We start from the raw sequence: 24,162 nt of genomic DNA on the forward strand, positions 1-24,162 counted from the left end.
TAAAATTAAATCTTAATATGATAACTTTAATTTTTTTACAATTTTATTTTAATATTTTCATCAAAATATTGACAATACGATAAATCAATATACATGTTAACAATATTAGATATGATGTGAGGATATGTTAGAATCTCTCGTGTCAGATCGGAATAACTAAAAAGACAAAACAAGATATGTTTTTCAATGTTCTAAAAGCCGCGATGTTAACTGCTGGATGGTTGCTCATCGGCTTAATTTTTAGAAAAATATATCTTTATATGTTTTAAAAAAATTATCGCTTAAGATGCCGACAACGTAATATATAAATTTTGTTTAAAAAAATGTTCGTCATATTTGTTTCAATCAATTTGTATTACATAAATATACATAATATACCATTAATTTTGAGTTAGAATCCAATATATCTAGACGTTAGACGGTGGATGGCCGTCCGCTTACCGCTTATTAGAACAATGTGTTTTTGTACCAACACTTAATTTTGATTAATTAGAGCCTTAAAAATAATTTGATTCTTGTTAATATATGTAATGTTAAGTGATTATTTTCATATATCGGTTTTGAATTTTGAAAAATATTCAATCATACTAAGCTATATTATAAATTGAGGTTTTAATTCAAAATTTTAACTCAGAACCATGAACTAAAACAGAAACTATATCTAGAAAATTAGAACATAACTATTTTTTGAATTTGGTTCTAAAGTAGAAATACGAACAAGGTTCGATTTCAGTTCCTTGAAATAAGAACTTTAAATAAGAACATGAATATATTTTACATATCGTATATTTAAATGGTATTATTTTTTTCTAATTAGACCCTCCTATGTTTTCCGAGTTCAAGAACTTTAGCTCTAATTTTCCATTCTATGCAAAAACCATATCTCCGGTCTAATTTAATTAACCAGCAGTTGGTTAACTAAATCAACCCTAAACCTACTATTAATTACCCCCTAATACCTAAGGATTAGCACATTTGACCGTGAAAAGTACTGGAAACCTTGCAATTATCATCATTGCAATGTCATAGCATGTGGGCACTAAAAACTCTTAATTTACGTAACCCAATGCAACTGGAGATGAGCTTGAATCTCTGATAATAACACCTAGAGAACCAAATTATTTTTTAATATATAGTTTGTTAGACAAAAATACTTTGGTAATTGTAAAATATAATTAATTTTTTTTATTAATGGAGAAATTAATTACTTGAAAAGGTGATTACTGGGACGCTTACTATCAAACAAATATTCTACTTTAAAGAGCTCTTAAATGTGTAGACATGACCCAGTTTGTCGGAACTTGGATATGATGGTTTTGTTCAAATTTATTGATTTGGATTATATTGGTTAATCTTTTTATTTATTTTTTTAAATGAAGATGTCATAATTAATAGTTAAAAGTGTACTATATGAGACGATTAAAGTAAGAACTTGGTTTGTAAAGTTTGGTTTGGTATATTTTGATATTTATTTATCCGAAAACCGATTTTGAGTGAATGATAAATTACTCAGTAAATCAAGTCCACGACCAAAAACTGAGCTCGAATAAGTGCATGAGACTGAGCAACGTTGGTTCATGTATATGTTGAGGAGCTCAAGAAACTTATTTTCAATTGGGATTGGAAATTACATTAAAGTAATAATAATGATTGTAAATATGATAATTTGGATAGTTATGGTGAGATATTTTATTTGAGATGCTGATTTAAAATAGATAATTTTTGAGTTATTGATTTGAAGTATTCGAGTTTGTACTGTTAAATGATACTATCAAGTATATGTTTTTGTTATATTTTTTATATCAGAATCGATTTCATGTATTGAATCATCACATATAGTGTGATAATTTGAATGATGATTGTTAGAAAACAATAATTATTCATGGTGAGAGGCTAATCAAAATGTGGTATGTATATCGATGTACATTTTAAAATCTCTTTTGTTGTTGGAAAAAATTAAACAGAGAAGGTTAAATAAAATGCATGGTGATGTATATATGTTTTCATGTTTGATCTAATATTTTATAATGATTTAAAAACAAACTATTTCAAAATATAGTTATTTCATGATAAATGTAGTACATTTTTTATTTTTTATTATAGGAGTTAATAATAACATTTAGTTAATTGTTTCTTTTATTTAGTAAGTTTGTTACTAATTTTCAATTCCTAAACTAGATTACCAAAAGTTATAGTTATCCAGAAATTTTAATTAATTTTTTCAATACCCATATATATAAAAAATAAAACACAAATGAAAAAAATTAACAGTTAAAAACTAAACTAATTGCTATTTTTGTTTGATCTTAATATATGTATTGTTTCTAAAATTTTAGACTAAGTGATGTTTCATTCTTGTTTTTATAATTGATGACACTTGTAACTTTTTATAAGTTTAAAAAATCATATTAGGATGAGTTTAGGACTTCTCATCAGTGCTTCGAGATTGTATCAGTAAAAAATGTAATTATTCTTAATTTAAAATGATATATCGATAAATTTTATATAAAATGTAAAAACAATTCGATCTAATGCAATAAATATTTTGATCAAACAGATAATAAACCTGATAAAATATGTGAATGTGTCAGAATTATATTGATTGCATAAAAAATAGATGAATGAGCGCATAATGTTTTTGAATTGCGAGGATCAATCTCTTAAGTTTTCATATCCTACCAAGATTTCACAATAAGAATTTGATTATACAATATACAACTCACTAATCGTGTCAACTCTCAACCGAACTAGCATACTCTGATCTCAGCAGTCAGTCTCAAACGACATCCATACTATAACAACAATATGACTATTGATATAAAAAAACTTATACAACATTCATATTCATAGAGTCAACTTAAACACCCATCACGCTAGAAAGCGACCGCTGGGTGCATAACTTCTTTTCGTGCACTCTATCCAAAATTTGCTAAATTAGGATATGTTTTGAAAATAATCAGCATAAAATTCATAAAAAAATAATTTAATGTTTATTCACCACTTACTTTATCGATCATAAAAAATCGAGTTCTTATGAAAAAAACAGATTTACACTAATGTAATCACAATTTTTTTTAGAATATATAAAATACAAAACCTTAATTTATCTCATTATACATTTATAATTTTTTTAAAAATCAATCTGTTGAGAAACATAACCAATTTTTTTATACTCTTCTATTTGAGTATAATTTGATTATTTATATTACTGATAATCAAAAATTTAAATAACTTTTAAATTAATGATTTTTTATAACATAAACGTCAATTTAATTTTTTTAGGGAGATAAAAATTATAATAAAATAATAGGTAAAACACAAAAAATAAAATTAACAGTGAGGGTAAACTCATCAAATTTAAATTAAAATAATTAGAGTGCTAACATAATGAAGCGTAATTAATCATTTAAAAAATCTGTAATCAATATTCTCTACATAAAGATGTGAATGATCAAGCTGCTCGCGAGCTATTCGGAGTTCGACTTGGTAAAAATCTGTTCGAATAGTTAGTTAAGCTCTGGGCAAGTTCGAGCTCGACAATTTGTCAGCCGATCTCGAGCTTAAAAAAATTCGGCTCATAAGCTCACGAGTCGGTTCGTGAGCTCGCTTAATTTGTTGGGCTTTGATGTGCAATAATAACTTTCATTATCTCACATCAAAATTTGACTTCAAGAAAAGTAATCGAAAAACTATAAAATGAGTTTGTATGTAATGCTTTGCATAATTCTTAGCAGAATGTCACATTGCTAATATAAAATCAATTTGGCCGACATTTTACTGTAATCTGAAAAAAACAAGTTTATTTTCATTACTAACAATATAAACCATACATAACAACTTGTAAAGTCCACTTTCAATTTTTTTTTTTGTGAAAAAAAGAACTTGAAAAGTCAAGTATATTATAAAATCGAAAATTAAACAGTGGTTTTTTTAAAAAAATTTATATGATATAAAATATGATTAACATTAAAATATTGAGAAAATTGAAATGACATCTGCCACGCCTAGGTTCTCCTGCATTTAATGTAAACCTCCACCTCCAACCTTCTTTTGCATTTAATTTCATAATGTAAAATAAAAAATATATATAATTCGTTTTAATTAATATTTTCTTTAAATGTTTATATCAACTGTCTTTTCTCCTGCAATTAATTTAATAATCATATAAAATAAAATTATTAATTATTGATCAATATTTTATTGTATCAACTGTCTTTTCTAAAGTGACTGCACAGGCCTAAAACACATTACATGACACGACACTTCATTTTACATGCCTCGTTTCAACCGACGATAATTAATTTTGTAAACAAGTTTTTATATTAATCCATTAAATCTTCTCCCATGTATGCCACACATTAACATTACAGGGACAAGTTAGCGTACTGTTTAGCGTATTTTGCTTTATCTCATCTTACTCGTTCATGTTGGATGGACGGTTTTTATCCATCGTGATTGATGGATATAGCTACTGTGGATTTAATTAATGCATAATATCTGATTTCTCCTAAAACAAAAAAAAATTATAGAGACAAATTGTATTTACCACTCTTATAAAATGTCTAAAAAATTACATGGAGGAAATATAATACAAGGCACTTACATAAATTTTGTATTCGATAATTAATGTAGAAGTATATATTAAGCTACGAATCTTTATTTGAATCACCAAACTATAAAAAAAATAAAATTATTATTATTATACTTCTCACCAAAGAAAAATTCACAAATTTCTATTTTATAATAAAAATCAAATTTATTATAAAAAAATAGATTAAAATAAAAAAAAAAATATAATAATTGAAAAGATTTGCCATGATCCGAATTCAATGAAGTCACGTGACCCAAAAAATTAACAGCAAGCGAATAATAAAGAAACAAAAAACCAAAAATATTACAGTAAAAGCAGCAGCAGTGTCCGTAGCATACACAAGTAAAGTCCCTGCAAAAGCCTTATACAAACTCTCTTACTTAAACACAGCACAAAGAAGTCACCAACCAACCAAGAACCGAAACTACAAAAATCCCAATTCTCTCTGACCATTTCTTTCGCCTCTTCAATGGACTTGGATCTGAAGCAACAAGATGAAAATGACCTGGAAACAAACCCTTCTGCAAAGCTACCGAAACTTCTCCTTCAACACCACCACGCTGATTGCAATCCCTCTGCACTCACTTTGTTTGTACCTGAACCCATCAGCAGCAACCTGTCAGCATACTCACCCACCAAATTTAACAGTATTTTCCTCTCTCTTTTCTCTATCACGCACAGATTTTACATGACCCATTGCTGGTGCTGACAGTTTAAAGCATGTTTTCTTGAAGTTCTTTCGCTTGCTGTGTTCGAAAGTTTTCTGGGCTTTTTTTAGCTTACAAGTTTCACAAGTTTGTAGCTTTTGTCAGTGTGTGTTTACTTAGCTTTATGGTTGGATGGATCTTTTATATTTGGCCATGGTTTCTTGCAGGAATGGGGAGCTATTTCAGCTTGACACAATGGCAGGAACTTGAACTACAGGCTTTGATTTTCAGACATATGATTGCTGGCGCTGCTGTTCCGCAAGAACTACTCCATCTTGTTAAGAAAAGCCTCATCGCTTCTCCTCCTTCTTCATATTACCTCGCCAACTCGCTGCATCAGTACTATCCACATTACCAGCCAGCTCGTAAGTTCTCACATCTCCTTCTCAAGATGATAAATACCACAGTTATTGATTATTTTCACTTCCAGAATGTGAAATTTTCAGGATTATGGCTTCTGATTTCCTGAATGATGGATATGCTGATTTTTACATTCTGCTGTTTGGTCATTTTTTTTAACTGTAAAAGTGTCGTTTAGTTGAAGAATGATGGATTTTTTCATGGAATGGGGTTCTTGCAACAGTTTCTCTTAGCATAAACTTAAACATTTCCACTAGCTTACTTTAACGTGTGTATTTTTACGGTTGATCAGTGCTGCAATCAGGGTATTGGGGGAGAGCGGCGATGGATCCAGAGCCAGGAAGATGCCGGAGGACTGACGGGAAGAAATGGCGGTGCTCAAGGGATGTGGTGGCGGGGCAGAAATACTGCGAGCGCCATGTCCATCGTGGCCGAAACCGTTCAAGAAAGCCTGTGGAAGTCCCCACATCCACCACCACCACAGCCGCCACCCCCTACGGCGGAAAATCTGGTAACAATGGCGGTGGTGGTGAAGTCCTGAAAACTAACAATAGCATTACTTCTCAAGGAATGGTTGCTAGCGGAGGCGGCACCCCTCGCTTTACTCTCTCAGGGCCTTCTCCTTCCTTGGATCTTCTCCACCTTAACCAAAGGTAAACTAATTTATTATTTTCACTTGTAAAAAAAAAAGTAATTTATTATTTCTTCCCCCACGTAATTAATATCCCCCCCTAAATTATCATCTAAATATACGTGACATAACATATATTATTTTATCAATTGTGGGTGGCACTCTTCAAACTATTTATACATATATTTTTTTTACTTGAGAAAACTAATAAATTTTTTTAAAAAAATTGTTTGAATGTTAGATTTCAAGATTATCTCCGCTTTTGAAGGAATTCTATACGATAGATCGGTTGGAATCTAATTCATTAACCTGATACAAGGTTTGATGCAACTTAGTTCTTGAACGAGCTAGGGTCAGCAATAAGATTAATTCTTGTAAGAATTTCACGTCATTTATGCCACAATTAAGGTCGTTTTTTTAACGTTATTTTTAATTATTCATCCATGCTGCTAATGGAGACTTGTTGTTCCCCAAAAGGAAGAAAGTGCGCCAAAACCTGATAAACAATGATCCAAGCCATCATCTGGTTTGATATTCTCAAACAACTTTTCCTTGTTGAGGGGTCGTTAGAATTCAATTCACTTTGGATTATTAAGGAGCCTATATATGCGCATTTGACCCACTTGTGTTTTCTGGTGGGTCCTTTGTTTTGATATTTTTGGAGTAGTGCCAACGTAAAGGGCATTTGATGATACTCAGTCACCCCCAACCACATGTTCTAGCTACGACCCATATTTAAAGCTTCTTGAATCAATTTTCACCAACCTTTGTGTTTTTCTTGAAATTACTACATAAATTTTTTGGGCAAGTTAGAACCACAAGATATTGTTTGTAGGCCTTCGGAGTCGATGATCGAGAACAAGTGTTCGTTTGAAAACCAAAACGATGGCGGACCAACACTACGGCATTTCTTCGATGGCTGGTCTAGGTCACTTGATGAGACGACCAACGCTGCTAATTCGGTGGCTTCGGCCACCAACTTGTCCATTTCGATGCCCGGAAACCCGTCTTCTGATTTCTCGCTAAAGCTTGGAACGAGCAGTGATGAATCAGGTGGTCATGTTGCAAGTCTTGACAGGGATAGGCTTCAACTGAGCTGGGGTGGAACGTGGGAGGCGAATCCAGTGGCGCCTATGGGTGGACCATTAGCAGAAGCATTGAGATCTGCTACGTCCAATTCATTTCCAACTAGTGTGCTACATCGATTACCACCACGGGGCCCAGCTCCCAAGGCCAGCTATGTTAGCACCTGAATGGCTTTTCCTTTCACATTGCTTTCCAGTTTTCTACTGTGTTCTTGGTCCTTTTTTTCGAACGTTTCTGAATGATTTTTTGAGAACATGTAATTGTGTGATGTGTAAATGGTGTGAAGCTTGATTCTGCAATGACTTTGATTGATACTTTGTAGCAATATAAGTAACTAAAACAGACCCAATAATTTATACAAATTTTGTGACGCCAATGCATCGTGAAGGTCCAAATTTAAACCATAAGAAAATGCTAGATGCGGAAAAGTTTTTAATGGAGAGAGTAGACACATTTAACTGTAGAACCCATCAGGTATAACAAGGGTGGGGGAGAAGGTCAGGTGCCACATAATTGCACGAAGGATAACAGTTCGATGTTGATCTGTAAAGTCATCACTTTTAAGTCAGTTGCGGCCCCCAAATTTACTGCAAGCGACTGTACGAGTGATCGACGAGACTCTACAACCGTATCTGCAGAAACAAGTTTTCCTTGTTCATGCTATGGGGACTAAGAACCATCCCTTGTATAGTATTCGTGCGGATTCAAGATATGGTAACTCGATGTCGTTTAAACTGCTAGCACACATGCTGCACGCAGATTATGCTCTGCTTGAAAGAGTGTAATCAATCCGCAAAGCATAAGCACATTTCACGTCAGTAATAACTCAGAAATTTCATTGCCAACTGGAAATAATATACAGAGGAATAAAGACTCGGATCGGATTTCCATAATTCGGTTCATTACATAATAAGATAACTAGATGCATAATCTCCTTTCCAGATCTAGATGATGACAGAACTTGAAGCAAGATCAAATCTTGCACTGGTATACAGTTAAATGATTTAGAGTTTTCAAACTCGTATCGATGCAAAATAACTTTAGTTATCACATCTCTCAGATCCATCAACTTGAGGATTTTACATACCTGCCCTCCATGTTGTCAATATACTTATTTGCGGATTATTGAAATCCATATGCGTCTGTGACTCAACCCATAGCTCACAAACTGAATTTGAATACAAGTTCATATATCAACAGCTTCCACTTCATTTCTTTCTAAGGCGTAAACCACTGCTGTTCTAGATGGTGCGTAGATCAAGAACGAACGAGGTCGGTCATCATGCCCCCATTCCTATTATGATCAATTCGAAGAGAAAAAATTGTTGATGTTTACTGGTAACAACTACTAATATTAAATCTCAAATTTTGATCAAGCGTTGGTCTTTCAAACTAATTTAAAAGATCAAGATACAGTATCAGGCAATCTTACAGAGGTAAAATACTCGGCCGTACGACTGATCCTACCAAAGCCTCCAAATAGTGGATCGTCAGAGTCCAGAACTACCTGCGAAATGTAGCATGATTGAAGTACAGAATAACATAAGCATTCCACCAGCTTCCAACATAAAAAGTGCTATTTTTATAACATACCTTATATTTTCCTGGATTTAAGCATCCTACCCGATAATCTGAATAACTATTAGTCCAATGAAAATTGAAGACGAAGATCATCTCCCCCCTTTCGAATACAATCACCTTATCTCCTTCATGTTTCCTTGATATGTATTGATGTTCCGAAGTCATGAACTGTAAAACAAACATATTATACATAAAGGTAAATAAATCAGTGGATTACACCATATTATCTTTTCGGAATTCAATTTATTCAGTGCAACGAATGCTTACACCGTGTTTTTCTTCAAGATGCTGCATAGCACGGTCAAACTCCTGCAACCCATTATATCTCAAATAATCTGCATCCGCCTGGTCAATCAAAGTCAAGTCAGAATATCCACCATTAACTTCAGAAAATCAAATTATCATTTTATATCAGTGAAAGGTTTATACGAAGAAAATAATATACAGTAGCATTCAAAAATATATCTTTGGTCGAAAGAATATCGACGAAGAAATAGTTATTCTTATACATTGTTTAAAGCACCAAATGCACAAGGGTCTAAATTTATAGGATGTAATCTTTAATTTCACTTGATTGAGAAAAGCAAAAGTCGCTGGAAAATTAACAGGATAGAAAGATTATATTTTTATTCTCCAAGGTAAAAAACTTAATGATTCTGCATGCCACTCCAGCACATCAAAGTGTTGACAACCTGTTTAACTTCAGACATACTAAAAAGTTTTCATGGTGAAAAATGCTTCTTGGGTTGTTTTTATAAAAGTTATTATTCCCAATGACCGCTCTGTCACCAATCATGCATTCCTTATTCATCACAATTCTTATCGAGGCAAATTTTTTTAAAGGAGAATTACAATTCAAAAGGATAACCGTGGGTAAAAAATCAAATCGTGTCGTGTTCATTCTAAGTGACACAAAGATTTGATTTTTATCTTCTCAGCATTTCTTCCCACTAGAAAGCATTCCCCTGTATGTGCATGAATTGAATCCGCCTACTTCAAGTCTTCTTACAGGGCATGGGCATTTCCCTACCTCTAATGGTTCACACACAAGACAATCCAAGCCATCCCAGAATTTCACGCATCAGTTTACCACGATAGAGTCTCCAGCTACGAGTTCATCTAATAGATATCATCATAGGAATAATATCTGGCATAATATTCATGAAAAGGAGGCAGGTGTCAAAGTAGTCACTACTACAAGTTGGACCAAAAGTTACCAGATCAAATCTGCGCCGGCACTTGTCATAACTGTTGCCGTTTCCAGGAATGAATCGACCATCTGGGAGAAGTTGATCGCTTCTAGGAAAATCTATCCACTCTGATTAAACAAAAAAAAGTAAAACCGTCAATGACATGGATGTGCATGCCAATGAAAAACAAATAAAAATTAGAAATCACAATTCAACGAACATAACAATATACACTTACTCACCTGAATGTCCAAATTCGTTTCCCATAAAATTCAGGTATCCTTCTCCTCCCAATCCCATCGTAACAAGCCTAATCATCTTATGCAATGCTATTCCACGATCAATAATTGGAGTAGATGGAGTATCCAAAGCCATGCAGTCATACATATCCTGAGACGTGGATTTAAAATATGATGATACAGAAAATTCAGAATAAATGTTTATTATTATCTCATGCTTTTCTGAAAGTTCATGTTTAAATACGGAGGAAACTGACTAATCACTTCCTCGAAACAAGATGAGAAATAAAAAAAACCTCACTAATATAGAAAAACAGAAAGATAGAAACCAATCAACATAGATATTGGATAAGATAATACCAGTTTCTTTATTCTAGAAAATGAATATCATCAATTAAACCAAGAAATATATCTTATCACTTAATACATAGAAATTAGAGTTTTCTACAGATAACGAGCCTAAAACAAAAACTGATGAAGCAAATTTTATTTATCACAACTTCATAGCTGTGACTCAAAAGTGACAGATGTAAACTTTCTTGAGCTTCTTTTACAAAAGTAGAGAATACTGTGTCATGAAATATAAAAGTACACGCAATTACACAGTTCTTCGTTGAATTTTGGGAAAAAGAATTGACCACATAACAAAAAGATGAAGGTCGTATGCAAACGAAGAAAATGTCTATTCTATGTCGGTTCTTCGAGGCTGTGTCAACGGCATACCTACTTTTCTAGAAGGAGAAAATTTTCATCGGGAATTATTGATAAATCTTAATGACTTTCAGCAGCAAGCTTTTCATTTCCAGAGTAACTGAGCAGAGATATATAAAGATGAGAGGCAAGCACAAGAAAAGAATAATCTACAACCTTATCCATCAACCAGAAAGCAATAGTTTTATCGCCAACCAGTGCTTGGTCATGACTTTCTGCATAGACAACACACTTTTCCAACCACCTTCGGTTTGTAAGAGAGTGCACTATATCCCCCATTTTCCAATGCTCGTCCCTAATATATAGAAAGTGAAACTTGGTAATCAACAGAAAAAGGCTAGCTGTTCAATATTTTATTCTTTTTAATGCTACTCTAACTTCATCATTTTCCAACATCCATGCACAAATGCACATACACATCACCAACACCGCCAGAAAACAGAAGCATAACAATGGAAGGGAAAACAATAAAGAACGTGAATTAAAGGAATACATACTTGAGAATCTCAACCCATTTATCAGCAACTGCCATATGAAGACGATAGTCAAAACCAACACCACCATCGTGTACGGGAATACAGAAAGTTGGCATGCCACTGACCTGCCATTACAAGAAATATTTTCATGAGCTGGGAAGTAGTTGTTTCATGCATTCTTCAGAGGCATCAACAGTTCCAGCAAATATAGATTAACACAGTCAAAATCTACAAGATAAATATAAAAGGTTCACTACATATTTAGATCATGTGATCACATGCACACATAGATTTTTTCATTATAATTAATTATTTTTATAATTACTAATCGTGATTAAATTCAAACTATACATTTTATATTTTTATAAATTTAAAAGTTTAGATAAGGATAAAGAAATAAAGCGTGATATTTGAGAATTTGGGAATGTGACGAGTAGAAGGGACATGTAGTTACACATATCACATAAATTTACTAAAAAATATTTTTCTTGTTAAATATTATTGAATGGAGAATTTTTTTTTTTTACCATGAACTTGAAATAACCAAAAGTACTTACTATTGGTAGGTTGATGCACAAGTATATATGATTACAAATATAGTAATATACCAACTTTGGAGCACAAGGTACCCTCCAAAGTTCTTATTTTCTAAATGGTGAAACTTCTGGATATCCTGACTAGTCTAGAGTAACAAGTTAAATAATCCAAAGGTGGAAACTTATACAAAAAACAAAGTTTCATTAATTAGCTAATGTGTAAAGTTAGAAATAATCTGATAATACCAAAAATTTAGAGATATTAGGGCCTATGGGTAAAGTAACTTTTCTTCACTGCTTTATAGCCACTCACTGTTGGTGGATATGAGGAAAAGATAAAATTTAAGATCAGAATATATGGGATCCAGGATTCAATGTTTTAGATGATAATAGAGGCATACGTCTTCACCAATGGTTATGGCATTAGGAAAAAGTCCATGAATGAGATCGTTAACGAGCATCAAATAAGCCACCGCATCAACATCTGTAGCAACTCCGAAGTACTCATTATAATTGCCAGTAAATGCCACCTATCAGAAACCAATTTTATTAATAAAGACATCTGATGAATAAGATGGAATGAAGTAGAAGACTTGAACAAATGTATTATGCATGGATGTCTGATTGGATGTTAAATCACCATGATGTCAAAATCAGCCCAATTTTAGATAGATGCTTTTTTTTTCTAATTAAGTTCACATCATAATCGCCTTTTTTATGCTTCGTTTATGTAGAACTCACTGTGGCCTCCTATCATTCAAGAGACAAATTATTTTATAAATTGATCTAAGAAAAACAGCTATCAGACTAAGATAGCAATTTAAATTTGAATATGAAATAATTTAACAGATAGTTAATCATGGTTCAAATGAATATGAAAGGACTCTAAACAAAGGAAAAACTAACACGTTAACTAGTAATCTTATTTTTGGAAAAATGAAAGTATAATTTAACAAAAAAAAAATTTGAATTTGAACTGTTCTTTTACATGTTGTGATTATGGTCAAACTGATGAAACATAGTAGAGCAACAATATATTTCAAGGTTTTGTGTAATTGCTTTAGTTCAAATATAAGAACTTGCATATGTATTATCATGAAATATTGATCATGTCATCAGGTTCATTAGTCCAATTAACTAGGACTAGCAAGGTCTTACTGGAAACATTAGATACTTTACCTCCAAACCATGGTGTGTATACATCATTGATGTCACACCATCAAATCTGAAACCATCAAACTTGTACTCATCCAACCACCATCTTGCATTAGATAGAAGAAACCTTAAAACCTACAATTAAAGTCGTAATTGACACCTTCACTGCCATACTATTTGAGAAAAAGGTAAAAAAAATTCACATATTCGATAAATTCCGAATTCCAAGACCATACATACTTCCCAGTGTCCATAATTAAAAAGTCGAGAATCCCAGATCCAGTGATAACCTCGTGCTCCAGAGTGAAAGTAACAAGCATCAGTGCCGTCAAACATGTTCAACCCATCCAAAGTGTTGTTGGATGCATGACTGCATGGATTGAAAATTTTCAGTGAAATCAGAAAGGAAAGAAGAAATAATTTTGAAATTGAGGTCAATACATAGAAATTAAAGTAAAAGAATCATAAATACTTACCAAAGAAGGAAGAAAAAACCAAAAAAGAAGAAATATCAAAGAAACACAATTATTTTTAACAAAAAAATAGTACAAATCAAAACAGTAATTAATAGCCACAGAAATCATAAATTGAGACTCTTGAAAATAACTGTATGGAAGTTAATTGCAACATATAGGTGCCTAGCTATGACAAGGTTCATGCCTAGCCTACACCAAAGGCCTATGACTAAGAGTGCAAGTAAGTCAAGCTACTCGTGGTTAGCTAATGAGCGGCTAAATGAAAACTTGACTTGAACTTTACTTGACAGAGCTCGAGTTTGAATCATTTTTACGCGAGCTACGCAAGTAACTATGTACTATGTTTTCTTAGAAGATATATAATTTAAATCTATTTTTGTCAATCTAAATATAAAATTTAAACTTTAAAATAAAATAAAAAACTAAATATTTTCAAGTTCTCATAGTTCTGTTATGCTACAAATACTCACGTTTTTCGAGCACGAGCTCGAGTAACTCAATATTTTTACAATTCGAACTCAAGATTGAAATTTAGTATTCGATCGAGTTCGAGTCAAGCTCGATCCTAAAAAATTTAAATGGGGTTGAATTCGAGTAGTATGATACTCGAGCTTGACCGGACTCATTTTCACTCGTACTTATGACGCCAATGCTGGTCACTGTACCTTGGGTATTTAACAACTCCAAAAACTTGAACATCAGGAAAAGCTGTTATTTTAGTTACAAGTAACCAAATAACACATTATTTCAAAAACAATATTCAGTCTACACAAGTAGAGGGGTGGGAGCAGGATTCGAGAAAAAATGAAAAAATGCTCACCATTCATCAGTCGCAGCTTCCGAGAATAATTTTACATAATTAAAATAGAACAAACATCTTGATCACATGCAAAACTAATAAACTGTAGCATGGAAGTTTGCAATCGTAAGTAAGGGTGACCACAAACTGAATCAAACTACACAGTTTGTGTGATAACTTTAGTAAAGTTTGGATCGGTTCTAAAGTCAACCAAACATAAATAATTGGTTTGGTTCAAATTTTAGATTAAAAAAATCCAAAACAAACCGAAGCAAACTGGTTTTGTAAATAAAATAATTATATCATAAACTTTTTAAAAAACTTAATTTACTATGTTTTTTCAGTTATAGAAACTCAGTTGTTGTAATTGATTTTATTTCTTCTAAAAAATATTTATTTTTCTTTACTATTTTTTACGAGATATTTGTTGATACAGATGATATCGAATGATTGTGGAGTTTTTTTTCAAACACAAATTTATTTATTTTGAGGTTTTGTATCTTGTTATGCAAAATTGGTAATACAATTTTCATGCGTTATATTGTTAACTGCTTTAATATATATTTTGTATACTGATATTTGTTTATTTATAATATCTAGTCCAGGAATTTTAAACTATATTTGAAAATAATAATTAAAAAAAATCATTCAAAAAAAATTCCAAATCAAACCGAACCGATCCAAAAATTAGGTTTGGTTTCTATGGTTTTTAATTAATAACGGTTTGGTTTGGTTTGGTTTCCTACTCAACAAACCAATTAAGTTAGTCTAGTGAGTCTCCATAAAAAATTGAACCAACCCAAATATGTTTACCAATCACCCCCACTCGTAGGAACTTGATTAAAGAGATTGTTCACTTACATTTAATGAACTGAGAACCCTAGGAAATATAATGTCCACAAATATAGTGTCAAGTAGATTTCATGTCATACCTGTGCACAATATCCATGAGGACAAGCAATCCCAACTCATGAGCTTTATCTATCAGGGACTTGAGTTCCTCTGGGGTCCCAAAACGGCTACTTGGTGCAAAGAAATTTGTTACGTGGTAGCTGAGGCAGAAGAATCATTATTAAAACTTGTCAGAAGCCAAAAGGAGAAATAAAAGTGAAGTTCACAAAAAGTTTACAAGCACAGAATGCTTTTATGAGATGGCAACATATAAATTAAGGTTTAGCAAAGCACCCAAAACTGGCATAATATGAATGCTCTTGAATTGCCATTATCTGAACTGCATTATAACCAAGTTTCTTAATGCGGGGTAACACATCATCTCTGAAGCCGGCATATGTATTGATAATGGGCTCCTGCAATAAAGGTCAAGATGCAAATGAATTTTGAAGCCTCTGAATAACTGTATAGAATCAAGAACTATCAGCTTCTCACATTATCCTTAACAAAAGAACGGTCCACGTGCCTCAGAGATATCATAAAACATAAAACCATAAAGAAACTCCAGAGATGCATGTTTACTCAAAAGCAAGAGCCAATCTTAATTAGGCACCATAAGTTGCATTCATTTCAGGTTGTTGATTGCAAATTCTACCAGGCAATGGCTTATGAGAAAAACATCCTTTCTTCCATTGCTCTCAGGAGTAAAGAAGTATCACCATTTGCAGGATGTAACAGCCGAAACCATCTTCTCTTTAGAAAAGCACAAACTATAATACCATATGGTATCATTTCTAAACACTCAACAAAATAAGACAAGACCCATGATCATGCAAATCCACAAAGGTGATTTATAAGTAACCTTCACGATTTACATTTTCTTGCGCACTATAAGCCCTATTACTGTAGCTACATTCTTCCAGACTCAAAGTTTGTTTCTGTAATAAAGAACATTTGGAACCCCAATGCCTTAATGTCAGTCCACAAAGCCAAAAGAATAACTATAATTTATCCATTTTTTATTCTTCATTCTCCTAAACTAAATTGGATATAATTATCTATTTTTTCAATCACGCCTTTTACTTTTTAGGTGTCGAAGGAGATTTAACTTAGTCAAAAGTCAGACAAAGAAATGCTTTCAGTAAGGAGAATACAGGTGACTAGAAACAATGAATTAAAAATTACTTGAGAGAAGAGAAGCACACCGGACTACTCATTCCAACATGAGACTCGTATATTCTGAGTGATTTTGGTTTATTTGGTCGAGGATGCTTGAAAACATACTTCTCCTGCAAAATCAGCAAAACGAGATTCATTGACTGCAAAATTTACTCTTTACTTCCTAAATTTACAGATGCACAGTCAACATGTGGAATTATCATGTGAATTGTGTCCCTTGCACCAGAATTAGATAACATTTTAATGCAAAGTCAACGATGCTGATGCAGATATACAATACATTGAAAACTATGAATACCTCTTCTGGTGGATCATAGTATATTCCGTTATATGGAATTTTCCCTGGATCCTGAACAGAGAATTTGATCCAGGCAGGAATAGAATCCTTGATGCCAGATGGAGTCTCCATACGAATCTTCATTTGAAATGAACGGAAATCATTATCAGAAGCAAAGCAAAAATGACTTTTATAAATACTTATTAAGTCAATAACCAATTACTAACGTGAAAATATTGAAAATTAAAGAGTCCAAGTTCTTTATAAACAAGCTGTAAAAAAATCCCTCTTGTCTTATGATTCTTCTAAGTTCCTCAAGCACAATCATTCTGAAGTAATAATGAATAGAACAAGTTTTTTTCTAACCTTTTCATGTCTAACCTCATATCATTTTACAGGAGTGTTTACGACCCAAAATTTATACATGAGCACCAACGCCAATTACCTTTATTTTGGAACCATGGGGAGTAGCTGGAGAACCATCTGCGTTGTTTGGCAAAAAGACCTCCCAAACACCAAATTCATTCTGTTAAAACTTTCCATAAGTTTAAAGCAAATGGGTAGTAGAGATCACTATGAAACATGAAGATTATATGAAAAATGCACAGACATGTAAATACCAGGAGAGAATACAGCTGGTTCCCAAGTATACATAACAGCAAGAAATAACAAAAACTAAATAACATGAACCAAACTATAGTTCACCACTCTAGCGAAGCTCAGCCAGGAAACTTTAAAAAAAAAGGATGTGGTTACATATACATCTCAAACCTGGAAAATCACATTGAAGAGGTGCGAGAAAACCCCACTTTTCATCAACAAGCCAAACGGAAGTTATGACATGCAAGAGTCGTGAAATTCGTAAAAATGAAAGAATGCTTACCCGAGTCATAGTATCAGCATTTGGGTTCCAATTGTTGAAATCTCCAATAAGTGTTGCCCACTGCAAGTGCATTGAAGAGTAAGTTGACACACAACAAAATCGACTTTTCTGACACTAAATAAGATCTCCACTGCAAACATCGATAGTTCAAAAATATTGTCATAGATCGGTCAATTCTAACAGCCCATTCAGTTCAATGGTCAAGAAAATTAGTTATTGAGGCAAATGAGGTCGTTAATATAAGTAGCCAGTAACTGAACCAACAAGATGCCAACTTGTTTCAGTAATTGCTACTTTTTTAAGCGACAAGCTCATTCACCACATATCAAATGCAGATTCACATCTTTGGCAAGTATTCTGTGCTAAAAAACCAGATAAATTATTTCATTAGAAATTTTCAAATGCTAAATGGCTGGCAGAAACTCAAGTAGAATACAGTCTGAATTGGAGAAACTACCATCAAAAGATAAAAGCCTGAAGAGAGCACTGGTTTGAAAGAAGCTGATAAAGTGAAGAATAAAATATGTGCTGACAGCTGACATATAAAAATCGATCAATGCTAACCTTGGCCCCAGGAGCCCACTCCCTGTAAGTGATGCCGTTCTCACTGGTCAAAGATAATATACGAAATAATGAGTTTTTAAATCAGACAAATATACAAATTTTTCATAAAACATGATCACTACGTGGCCAGGAGTTGATAAATTTCTTGAGGAACTACCACTTCTCATAGTTCAATATAACAACACAAAAAAAGTAAACACATTTTATAATTTCATGAAGGCCTCGGTTCTTCAAAGAATCAACATTCTTCTTCCTAGACATAGGAAATTACCGAAAGATAGCTTGAGCTGACCATAAGCCCAAACCAATCATCCCATGGATGAAGTACTTTGTGCACTTAAAATCCCTCCAAGCACATGGCATGCACTTTCCTCTCCAGAAATAAATAAAAAAAGGGAAACAATAGGAAAAAAATTATATTTATTTGGATTGCTGCAGTTCTCTCATGTTGCTAGGACAATGTCCAGGAAGAACCTTAATATCTAGCAGGTATGCCTTCTAAACAGTCGTATTACAGTATTACTGCAATAGGAAGAACATCTTTCACTTATTCCGTTAGTCATATCACCAAAACAGACACATTCCTTCCATTTGTATGATTTGGTGTCAACAATGAGAAGCAATTAAAATCATCAATTTGCATGGAAGCCCTTTTCAACAGCAGTTATCCTAGTAACATGCAAGTACCAAAGATTCACACAATTTTCAAATATAAGATGCATGTATCAGTCGAACCAGGTTGATCTCAATAACAGATTTTATATTGTATTCAGAGAGTGAACCAATAATGTTCAAAGAATTAACAGTTTACCTACGCGTAAATCCAAATTTCTCATAACCGCGAGAAAACTTTTCCAAGCCACCCTCGTACTTGTCAATTGCTTCACGCAATCTTTTATATTGATCATACCTGTAAAAAACATAAAATTTAGTTTAAAAACAATCTATTACTTTCTGAATGCGGATTTCAGGGTTTACCACAAGCTTTGGCCTATGGTTAACTCTGTTGAAAGCTTTTACTGAAAATTTGAAAATTGTGAATTGCTTTAACATGCACATAAAGAATACAGTAGGGAAAGTTTAAGCTTTCATTCACGTCTATTTTTATATCTATCCAACAAATCCTCTCAAAAAAAATGTTCACAAGATCTCACCGATAATCAAGATGGCCACGATGATTATTTAAAAATGGATCTATCTCATATATTCTCTGACCAATTCCAGGTGGAGGGACAACACTCTCTCTGATGATAGCAAATTCGTTTCTTATTGTTTTAAATGATGCATCTGATGTTCCTTCTTCTTCCGTTTCACCGTATCCATCTGGCAGCTGTACAGAAGCAGAGTCTTCCCCTCCAGTGGCTTCGCTAGAACTACTTAGCCTAATCAAAATTTCTTCTTCAGTTTTGATTTCATTTTCCACCGCTAAACTTCCCACATCATCTGATATCTAGGAAAAAGAATCATATAGTGAACCAAATCAACAAAGAGGTTGATATTTCCATATCACATATTGCTCTTAGACAGTCCGTAAAGATATTAGCAGTCACCAAACAGATAATTTAGTTTATAAACACACAAGGAAAACCTAATAAAGCAAAAAATTCAATGCTTCTTTGTCTGGTTCGCACCACACACCTAGATTCTAAGATACCAATGCTCTTCATGCCTCAACTACGGTCTAAATGCAGGACGACAAAAGACTTGGCAGTAAAAGGTCACAGACCCACTTAAAATAATATAAGATGAGTTCCACAGATTATGCCTGCTTTGAGCTTGTTTGTACTCAATATTTAAACATAAATGTGGGTTTCTCCATCAGTTTCAAGCATAAAGTTCTTGTATTCATGCTTATAATAATAATAATAATAATAATTTAAAATAATTAGTGCACAATATTAGATCTCCTCTGATTCACTATGTCACAACTATAAGAAGTTACCTACAGCATGATTCAATCCTACAAAATATACCCGGTTTGACAATGTAGAGATTCATATCTTAAGATTGTGGCTTTATCATGACAAAAGTATCGTATGATGCCATTGGATAATTTGCCTATACATTCAAACAGAAGTTCCACATTTAAATTAAGACAATGGGATAAAACATGCTTGCTGTTAAGAGATCAGCGAATTAACAAAAGGGAGATGAAAATGTGACCAAGTTTAGAAGTCGAATCAAACATAAAATTGAGACCATGTTAATATTTGTGTGAGACGGAACGATAAATTATTCACTTGTATCTCAAAAGTTTCAAATATGGGGTAATGTGGCTAACGAATAAGGAACTTTGACTATGATCAGCATTTTTTCCTCCTCTTTTCAATTACGATATTTCTACTCTTCAAAAGATTTTCATTTTTCTTTCATTTATTCACATAATTTGGGGTCGGGTTGCATTGTTTTGAATCTTTTGATGAATGCCGGTGGCACATTTTATTCCCGACATGCCTGGGAATCATCTGAAAGTATCTCAGGAACCTTTAACTCCTCTCTCGACGACGAGTCATCAATCTCAGTGCCTGGAACAAGGACCTTCTCTGATGAAGTCGCTATAGACGACTGGGATCCAGACTCCAATGACTTTCCAGCCAAAATTTTCCCTACAAACAAATGCCAAACTAGCTTAACTTTAGAATAGACGTCAGCTGTATCAAATTTGAAATTGCAAAATGGAAGTGACATACAGCGAAAATCCTAGATTAGGCAAATGAGATTCCAGATTCAGCCAATGTAAATTCAAGGATAAAGACCCAAAAACCAAAAATATGAACAAAATTAACACTTGCTACAAGATTAAGAACCAAAAAAGAATAAGATAATCACACAAAACACCTGAAGGATCCAATTAAACACAAAGCCTGACTGGATTATAATAGTATTCCATCTAAATTACAGTCCTAAACAGAAGCTAACTCCATCTCAGACCTATCGCGCATTCGCAAAAACTCTTTCATGACAAGAAAATTTCTTTCTTGACATCTAAGTGAAAAAACTGCAAAAGAAAATCATCTAAAACAAGACCGATACAATTGTGACAAATTCCGACTTCTAAACAATCATCCAACATAAAAAAAAAACAAATCTTTACACTAAAGAAGAAAAGGAGAAGAAATTACAGGAATGAGATTGATTTCTGAGGCAAAATGAGAAGTGGGCGTTCCTCCTATGAGAAAGAAACCTCGATCCACGGCATCCCAGCCTGCCCACCAACGGCACAGTAGGCCACCTCACGCCGTACAACGTATACACCATTTTCTTCCCCCAAGATTTTCCCCGCCAACCCTCTTTCCACCAAAAAGCTAATAAGGAGTAACCATAAAAAATCTGCACCGAGTTCAAGGTGCCCAAAAAATCCGCCAGGATATTTGACAAATTTACACAGAATATAATACAGAAATAGTAGTGACAGCTAGTGTACTAGAAATGTGCGGCCAATATGCTACGTGTCAAGAGGGGCTAACATCATCTCATGGGTGCGTGGGGACTACAGATACCACCATGTCCTCCTACCTGCATCGCCCATTTTAATTCCTATCGCAAATTAAATTTTTAATTCCTATTGCAAAATAAATATTTCTACGTGTGGGTGAGGTTCTCCAGTTGGGTCAAAGAAATGATGATAGAGAATCATGAATGGAATATACTTGCACTGTTTTCTTGATTGTTTAGCTCAGTTGTAACTACATTGTTTGGAAGATTTAGGTATTGAATTTTAATTGATAATTTTTACTAGTGACATATTTACTATGCAACACTTTTCATGTTATAAATCATACAGAAACACATTATATGTTTGAACAAATGTTTTTACAAAATTATTAAAAAAAATTAAATGTGGTTTTAAAAATAAATATATCTTTGGACAACTATCATATAAAAACGTTTTTACAGTTAAATGTGTTTGAACATCTTTATCTACTATTTTAAAAGACGTAGAAAAAAACATCTATCGACTATTCTTTTAAAACTATATTTAGAGAACATTTTTTTAAAAAAATATTCATACATTTTTCACAAAAATCATGTTCAACCAGTGTTTTAAAAAGCGATAGACAGTAGATGGACGATCACCCATCATCTGTCATCGAGGTGCATAGGCGGGCACCTAAATGATTATTTTTACCTAAATATATAATTTTTATTTTTTTGTCTCTGTGCTTTTCCAATAATTCATCTATATATATGATTCAAAATCAAAATCAATAACATATTATTCTTTTTTATACAATAGCAAAAACTTGTGTGAGACGGTCTCAAGGGTCGTATTTGTGAGACATGTCTCTTATTTGGTTTATCCATGAAAAAGTATTATTTTTCATGCTAAGAGTATTACTTTTTATTGTGAATATGAGTATAGTTAACTCATTTCACAGATTAAGATCCGTGAGACGGTCTCACATGAGACACATTCTTATACAATATAGATTAATTGAAAATCATGTAAAAGAATATTTTTTAACAAAATTTAAAATAAAAGAATCATATATATTGCATTAGGCGGCCGCCTAAACGGCTTCTAAAAATGGGGATAGTGAGCGACTGCACAACACCTAAGCGCCGCATAAGCACTCCTATAAGGTGCCTTTTAAGACGCTGTGTCACGCCCCGAGCCCGGTCCCACGGCTGTGTGACTGTACAATGGCCCCCTATAGCAATTACTTCGTATCCGTCCTTGCTTTACGAAAATGATTGACCCAAATTGCTATAGAAATCCATTATAAGCCATTATAAACTCATTTTAAATATTTGATATTTTCGGTGTGGGACAAGGGTATCACAATCACCCCTCCTTCAGAACGCGACGTCCTCGTCGCGGCCTGACCCCTCGATCCACCAACACCGAGAATCTAGAGGTGGCTCCTACAGGTTCAAGAGGTGGCTCCCATGCACGTAGCACTTTGCCCCACGTAGCACTTATTTCCCGGTGTTCCATGCTGGTGACCAGCTCTGATACCACTAAAATGTCACGCTCCGAAACTCGGGATTTGACACCGGCGTTGTTTAACAATCACACAATTGAAAACAACCAGCCTCGTAGCATAGTATAAACCGATAACCAGTTTATTAATCATAATTCTCAAAACCAAGTCTTTACAACTGAAATAAAATGAAATAAATGCGGAAACGTTTTTACATAAAACTTGAGTACCAAAAATTCGAACTCTTTACTAGCAAATCTCGAAATTTAAAACAATTCACCAGCCCCAAAATTGATCGGATTCTTCTTCTTCAACTTGTTCTTCGGATTTATCTGGGAATGTTATAAGGGGTGAGTACTTTGGGAAATACTCAGCAAGTGAGGCCCGTTCGAGTATAACAAAAAAAACAACATGCAATTTCGAAATATACATACCATGCAACAAAATTCTTATCACGTGCGCATCATTAACCCGACACTGTGATTCATCTACTTTCAATGGTTTACTGATATTAGTCCCTAATTTTTATTCCTCTAAGGGGACGATGCCGTATAGCGGTTATCTCCCCCACCGCGTCAGGGTACGTATGGTTGGGATTCTTACCCATATCGAGTTGAATTCTCACAGTGTCAAAACTTATACTCATGCCAAAAACATCGTAACCAGAAAGTGTAGAAGAAGAATTGTACTCGACCGAATTTTTGACAAAAACCGAAAATGTATGCACCGAAATTCAATAATTTAAAACAAGCCCACTTACCTTAAATTCTAGAGAAAAATGTGAAAAAGGAGAGGGCTTCCTGCATTGGAAATCTCGAAATTCCTGTTCCGACGGCTCGACGGCGACAGCGCTTCGCGGTATTCGAAAATCCTAAGGGCACTAGATGAGGGTCTCGAAATTTGAG

General features: G+C 33.6%; 2 protein-coding genes across 6 annotated transcripts; one reads left to right on the top strand and one right to left on the bottom strand.

The window, feature by feature from the left end:
* Positions 1–4,926: 4,926 nt before the first annotated feature.
* LOC140826097 (growth-regulating factor 3) lies at positions 4,927–7,733 on the top strand. Its single transcript, XM_073188221.1, has 4 exons — positions 4,927–5,238; positions 5,466–5,663; positions 5,951–6,311; positions 7,125–7,733. The coding sequence occupies exons 1-4, from the start codon at positions 5,061–5,063 to the stop codon at positions 7,540–7,542; spliced, it is 1,155 nt and encodes a 384-aa protein (XP_073044322.1). The 5' UTR covers positions 4,927–5,060; the 3' UTR covers positions 7,543–7,733.
* Positions 7,734–7,839: 106 nt separating this feature from the next.
* Positions 7,840–21,868, bottom strand: LOC140826096 (1,4-alpha-glucan-branching enzyme 2-2, chloroplastic/amyloplastic-like). Of its 5 annotated transcripts, none has more exons than XR_012116784.1 (23): positions 21,455–21,866; positions 20,787–20,938; positions 19,487–19,782; positions 19,144–19,242; positions 18,333–18,375; positions 17,769–17,828; positions 17,331–17,411; positions 16,907–17,023; positions 16,635–16,718; positions 15,724–15,845; positions 15,471–15,590; positions 13,504–13,633; positions 13,288–13,398; positions 12,510–12,638; positions 11,594–11,697; positions 11,253–11,391; positions 10,389–10,536; positions 10,174–10,274; positions 9,224–9,301; positions 8,969–9,124; positions 8,808–8,882; positions 8,463–8,669; positions 7,840–8,124 (listed from the first exon to the last, which is right to left on the bottom strand). XR_012116784.1 is itself a non-coding variant. In XM_073188220.1 (22 exons), the coding sequence occupies exons 1-22, from the start codon at positions 21,588–21,590 to the stop codon at positions 8,562–8,564; spliced, it is 2,559 nt and encodes an 852-aa protein (XP_073044321.1). In that variant the 5' UTR covers positions 21,591–21,868; the 3' UTR covers positions 8,236–8,561. The 5 variants fall into 5 exon arrangements, 2 of the variants coding, with proteins under 2 accessions (XP_073044321.1, XP_073044319.1); XR_012116783.1 differs by having other exon boundaries at positions 7,840–8,142; XR_012116785.1 differs by having other exon boundaries at positions 7,840–8,220.
* Between the last annotated feature and the right edge of the window lie 2,294 nt (positions 21,869–24,162).

Source organism: Primulina eburnea, chromosome 3, assembly GCF_022965805.1.
Source record: "Primulina eburnea isolate SZY01 chromosome 3, ASM2296580v1, whole genome shotgun sequence".
In the NCBI taxonomy this organism is placed as follows: Eukaryota; Viridiplantae; Streptophyta; class Magnoliopsida; order Lamiales; family Gesneriaceae; genus Primulina; species Primulina eburnea.